General features: G+C 19.7%; 2 protein-coding genes across 2 annotated transcripts; both read left to right on the top strand. All coding sequences in view use genetic code 6, as the record gives it.

The window, feature by feature from the left end:
- Positions 1-390: 390 nt before the first annotated feature.
- On the top strand, positions 391-668 carry TTHERM_001618810 (transmembrane protein, putative; the record flags this gene model as incomplete). Its single annotated transcript, XM_012798831.1, has 2 exons — positions 391-550; positions 622-668. 2 exons carry the CDS (start codon positions 391-393, stop codon positions 666-668), a joined length of 207 nt encoding a protein of 68 aa, XP_012654285.1.
- A 2,649-nt stretch (positions 669-3,317) lies between these two features.
- Positions 3,318-5,534, top strand: TTHERM_01618810 (kinase domain protein; the record flags this gene model as incomplete). The annotated part of the gene is made up of 9 exons (XM_001020913.2): positions 3,318-3,456; positions 3,667-4,008; positions 4,101-4,277; positions 4,337-4,395; positions 4,459-4,581; positions 4,651-4,669; positions 4,733-5,060; positions 5,127-5,184; positions 5,247-5,534. The coding sequence occupies 9 exons, from the start codon at positions 3,318-3,320 to the stop codon at positions 5,532-5,534; spliced, it is 1,533 nt and encodes a 510-aa protein (XP_001020913.2).
- Positions 5,535-6,641: the final 1,107 nt, after the last annotated feature.

The raw sequence follows: 6,641 nt of genomic DNA, 5'->3' as shown, positions 1-6,641 counted from the left end.
GAGATAAATAAGAAAGATGGAAAATAAGTTTAATTTTGAATTTACAGCGAGTAATATTTATTTTAGAAGAATAATTTTTATAGAGAATCTTATTAAAATGTATGAAATAGATAGTAATATTTTTGAAAGTTACTAATGTAGAGTAAGTGTTACTTTTAATTTGAAAATAGTGAGTAAGAGTTATGATAGTAATCAAAAAATATAACTAACTAACTATGTTAATTCTAAACTAGAATGTAAAATATTTGAGTGATTGAAAAAGAAAAAAAAAAATTAAAAATAATAATAGATTGTAATATTTTAAATAACTTTGGATGAATCATACAATCAAGAAATGTTTTAATTAAAACAGTTGGTAATAATTAATCCTATTAAGAAACCAACATATATATGAATATCTACTATTAACTTATTATAAAGAAAGTAAAATTATTTATAAGCAAATTAAGCTTTTTTACTAACCTTAGAATAAAATAAATAAGGTAATATAATATTTTAGAAGTTTTTATAAAAAGAAAGATTTAATAAACGTTTATAATAATATTAGGAGGTAATTAATCTTTTTGCAGATAAATAAATTGATTTATAATTTTCATTTAATTTAAAAAATCAAAAATAAAGTGATGAGCCACATTATATTTGTTAGATTCAGACAGCACAGTTTATGAAATCAGAAATGCACTCTTTTTTTTGTTTGTTTGCTTGTTTATCATAAGTAAAATAATAACTTGAATTACTATGAACAAATATTAAAAATAATATGAATTTGTGAAATATGTTTTTATGTTTTCTATATTGATTGTAGCTTCAACTTTTAATTTCTTTTTTTTTAACATGAAAAAAATAAATAAATTATTCAAATCAAAAATAAAATTAAAAACAATTTAAATATAATTGTTTTTTAATTTAAGTTATCTATCTGGCTAATAATATAAATTTTAGAATAAAAAAAAACTCCTTTTTTTTTTGAAGTAAGAAAAAAATTTAATATTGTAATATGTAAAGAAGTATAGAATTAAAGGCTTAAAAATCCAGATATTCCTAGTTTTTGAAATTAAAAATTTCGATTCAAAGTGTATTTGTGATCCAATTTCAAGATACAAGTTAAATGGTTGGATAATTTAACTTTTAATAATATTCTTAAGCAATTAAGTGATTTATTATTTATTTTTTTATTTTTTTAGTCTCAGCTAATAAAACTCATTAATAAATAAAGTTTATAAAAAAATAAAAATTTTGATCTTTGATTATCTTCTTCTTCTTATTCAATAAAAATTAGTGATTGTAAATATATATTTAGAATAATTTAAAGCAAATAAAAAAAGGTATCGGAATAGGTTTTGTGCTTGACAAAGAATATAAAAAAATAATAGTTTTTTAAATAACAAAAGCTATATTTTATTTATTTATTTAATTATGGTATATTAATTAAATCAAATGAATTAGCCAATTTTTATTTTACATGTATTTTAAATCTCTGCTTTTTTGAAAATTTAATCAAAAATATAAAATATTTAAAATTATTAAGATTATTTATTAGTTAACTTACATTTAAATTTTTAAAAACTCAAATAAATTTATTAGGTAATTATTCTGTTAAATAACTGAAAACCTAGAATTTTTATAAATTTTTATATAGAATACAGAATATTTTAATATTTACTGAATACCGAATATTATTAGGTCTATTCCTAATTTTTAATCAATATTATTTTTTAAATTAAAACTGAGAAGGATAAGCAAGTATTAAAATTAATAAATAAAATTTTCTAATAGAACTTAGATTTTGTTATAGTTATTAGGTAAATGAAATACATTTTTTTGAAAATGTTTAAAAAAAAGTGAAGTTATAAAAGGGTACCTTCTAAATTACTTTTTAAATTTAATAAAAAACATAATTGAAATATCTTAAGTTACTTTGGCATGTTTCTTTCAATAAAATGAAGTTATTCAAATAAAATTTTCTTTGAGTTAAGTTGTAAATTTAAAAAATCGCTTTATTTGAAAAATATTTTTTAATTAAACTTAAAAATTATAACTATAAATAAAATATATCATATAAATGGTGTTTCCAAATAGTTTTTACATTTTAAAAAATAAATTAGTTTCAAAATATCTTTTGCTTGTTATTTAAGAAAAATAAATATATTTTTATAAATTATTTTTAATAGAGAAAAATAAAATTTAAAACAATACAATTATATATTTAATCAAATAAATGAGTAAATAATAAAAATAATTTTTATTTTATCTCTTTAAAAATTAAAATAATAAAAATATCTACCTGCAATTCTATAAAAATAATAAAAAACTAGGTGAAAATTAATCCTAAAAAAATAAATTTTTTATTGAAAACCACCAAAAATTTGAAAAAATATTGAATATTGTATTTGAACGCTTTTTATACTATATATTTATATATTAAATACAATTTATGAGTTTTATTGAATCTTGCCTTTACAAACTTTTTCATAAATACTTTTATTTATTTATTTTTATTTTAAATTAAGCATAATCCAGGTATTAAAATATAATGCTATCCAGTTCATCATATTTTAATACCTGGATTAGAAATATTTGAAAATAATATAATGCTTGAATATTTTTAAATTTTATTTATTAAAGAATAGGATCTTTTAATAAGCTCTGGTCTAGAAATTAGGTGAGAAAATGTTAATATCTGTTTATAGTCTTACAATTTATTGTTTTTTACAACAAAATTTGCTAAAAGTTTTACATCTAAGCTTCATTTACTTAGTTATCTATGTTATAAGTTATATGTTAGTTTTACTACTTTAAAATTATTGTGCCATTTATTCATATTTTTACTATTAAGAAGGCATTAATAAATTTTAATGAATGATAAATATTATTTAGTTTAAAATATAAAACTGATTTTATAGTCAATTACTTTAATGATGACTTAAAATTTAAGTTCTAAGCTTTTTTACTTATATGTATTACTAAAGCTATGAATTAATTATTATTTTGTTTTCTTTCTTGTTTTATTTTATGCGCATCATTCTGCTACTTTTATTCATTAAGTCATTTTGTGTAATTTCGTGATTGAGATGATGACAAGTTGGGATATTTAAATCATATTTATAAATAATCTAATAGTTAATGCGTATTATTACAATTTTTATGAAAGAAAATTTTGATTTGTCAAATATTATTTATACAGATAATTTAATTAATTTAAATCAGATTTTAACAAAAAATAAACATTTAAAAACTTAATGAATTTTGCTTATTAGCATATAATTAATTAATTCAATTAATTTGTTAGAAAAAAAAAATATTGAGATATTAAAAAAATGGATATAATCAGATAAAATCTTGTAGGATACTAAGAAGCTAAATATAACCTTGCTTTGCATCTTCAAAAAAGGAAAAAAATCAAAGAGATGTACAGAATTTAAGGTGTCTAAATGCTCGATAAGCCTGAGTTAATCAGTAAAAAACATTTAAATTATAATACATTTTTTATGAATAGGTTTATTTATTATTATAAATATTCATATATTAAATAAAAAATTGCATAAAGATATAATTAAAACTTAAATTTTTAATCTGTAAAAATAAAACCAAAACATCCATTTAATAATTTACCTTTTGCCTGCATGTCTTGGTTCTAATCAAATTTTATCTGAATTTTAACAAAAGTTTCTGATATCTAAGAACCTAAGTTAAAGCCTTAATAAGCTTCAATTTATTAGACTATGAAAAGCGAATTAAGTAAAAAAGGCTACTCTGATTTTAGATTTTTAGGACAGGGAGTATAGGGATTAGTTTTGTTAGCAAAAGATTCGAAAACTAACATGAGGTATGCCATCAAAGGTGTTTAAGTTAGAGATCCTCAAGGTAATCTTGACGAAGATCTTAACAATCGAGTGAAACAAGAAGTAGAAATTCTCAAAAAATGTAGAGACTCTCCTTATGTAGTCAGTCTTATAGATTAATTTGAGGGATAATAATTTAGTTACTTAGTTCTAACTGAGTGTTAAGGTACAAATAATACTCATTTATTTTTTAAATTAATTAATCAAACTGCTTTATTGAAAGTTTTTAATGAAAAATTAAATGCTATAAATAAAAAGGAACTCTCACCTAGATTTTAGAAAGAAACTAAAGCAAAAGACTGAATGAAATATCAGCAATCAAATACGCTAACGACATTGCTCAAGGTCTCTACTACATTCACTCTAAGAGCTGCCTTGTTAATGATCTGAAAATGGATAATATCTTAATTGACTATCATGGAAATGCAGTTGTTTGTAAGTTTTTAACAAACTTAAACCTGCTTGATTGATTTTATATAAAATATATAAAATAGCTGATTTTGGTTTAGCAGATAACCTAATAAATAAATCTGGCTATGCTATCAATCAATATGTATGAACTCATATTTTTATCATATTAATGAGATATTCAAATAATTCAATTCAAAAAATTAAGATGGGAAACTTCTTGTATCAAGCACCAGAGTGTTTTGACCCAGCTGATCCATTCATAGGTAAGGTTTATCATGAGGAATATTTAAAATTAGGATTCAGTGTGAGACAATAGCCAAGCATCAGAGTAAATATTTAATTTAAATCATTTCTCTAAAAGCTAATTAATATTATTCTTATTTATTAATTTAAACAGAGTGAAGCATGCTCTTTAGGTATTATATGAAATAAAAAATATATTATTTGTTTTTATTTAACAAAAATAAATTATTAAAAAGGGTATCTTATATATACACTTGTCTAGGGAATAGATTTCAGTTTAGCATAAAATAAGCACAAACCATTAAATTATGATGGTGAATTTTAAAATTTTGTTTATCACAAATAGATTAAATATATTATTGAAGGATTAACTAATTTTGTTCCAAAGAATAGAATGCCTATTAAGGAGGCTTTAATTATTTTAAAGGGAATTATTTCTTTTGAATTTTAGTTAGATGAAATGCTTATTGAGACGATAGATGGAAACACTCAGCAGTTCACAAGTTCACTTAAAAATGAAATTGAGTTTGTTTAAGATTTGTCAAATAAGTTTTACCCAATCATGTATATTTATTTATTTATTTGTTTGTTTATTTTATTTTAATATATTTTTTGTTAAATTTTTAATAGTAAAAATGAACAGACCTTAAACTAAGAGTTAAAAGAAGACCATGAAAAAAGATAATATGTTAATTAATTAACTTTTTTATTCAAAATATCATCAATCTATTCAAAATAATACTTAAAAAGGAGACAAAAATTGAAGAATTATAGAAAACAAATCTCTAACAATAATAAAGAATTAATGAATAAGAAAAAACCATTAAAGATTTATTAATCAAATTAGAATAATATTAGAATTAGTTAATGAACCAACCTTAGATTATGATGATACCAACCTTGAAAATGAAGGACTAGTAACATGTTATTTTTTAAGAAATTAAAAAATAGGAAAAGAAAGATGAATTGCCAAAAGAAAAAAACTAACTGTAAATTCAAAAAATAAGTTTTTAATAAAAACTAATAAAAATATTATGAAAAAGAAAGTAAAAGCTTTTCATCATTTATTTACTTCAAAAAAGTTAATTAATTTTAATATTATTAAAAATAGCATGTAATTAATTAATTCCTTTTTAAAATTATTTATTAACTAAACAATTATCATTCACTTAAAAAAATTGAATGGCTAATAAATAATTTATTTAAATTTTATAAAACCTAAATAATAATCCATTTAAACACTCCTTAGAAAGTAATTTCCTTCAATTAGGGTTATTAATTTAATCTCATATTTGAATAGCAAGTATATTTATCACTCTTTAATTATTCTTCTCCTTTTTAAATTACCTTTACCTATTTTAGAACACAAAAAAAGATGTAATTTTATTCAGTCAATTTCAACATATTCAAAATTTTTTTATTTAAAAGTAAGTAGTAAATAACTTTGAAAATCATGATGATAAATTCATAATCATATTCTTTTAGAGGGTTACATTTTTATCTATAGCTATTTCTTAATTCATCTATTTCTCTAATATAGATTGTAATCACTAGTCCTTTCCTTAAAAAATACTTTCTTTACGTTTATATTCAAAATAGCATGTATAGTTTTTATCAAAATGCTCAAATATTTACTTTTATATTTCAAAATAGCATGTAAAGTTTTTATGACAAAGTACTCAAATTAACTTTCATATTCAAAATAGCTAGTAATTAAGATTTAAGAATGATTTTTGATTAGAAAATAAATGCTGAATTAACTTTCATATTCAAAATAGCGAGTAATTAATATTATAGAATGATTTTTTATGAGAAAATAAATGCTAAATTAATTTTCATTTTCAAAATAGCTAGTAATTAATATTTTAGAATAATTTTTGATGAGAAAATAAATGCTGAATTAACTTTCATATTCAAAACAGCATGTAATTAATGTTTTAGAATGATTTTTGATGAGAAAATAAATGCTGATTTAACTAACTTTCATATTCAAAATAGATAGTAATTAATATTTTAGAATGATTTTTGGATTATATACAAAATATCTGCATAATCTTAAGATATCTTATATTAAGTGATTGTTGTATCTGATATTATAGAATATGTTTTATTGTAAATTATTATAATCTAATATTTTAATTATTC

Source organism: Tetrahymena thermophila (genome assembly GCF_000189635.1).
Source record: "Tetrahymena thermophila SB210 genomic scaffold scf_8254554, whole genome shotgun sequence".
Taxonomy (NCBI): Eukaryota; Ciliophora; class Oligohymenophorea; order Hymenostomatida; family Tetrahymenidae; genus Tetrahymena; species Tetrahymena thermophila.
This window is presented reverse-complemented; position numbering and strand designations above follow the sequence as displayed.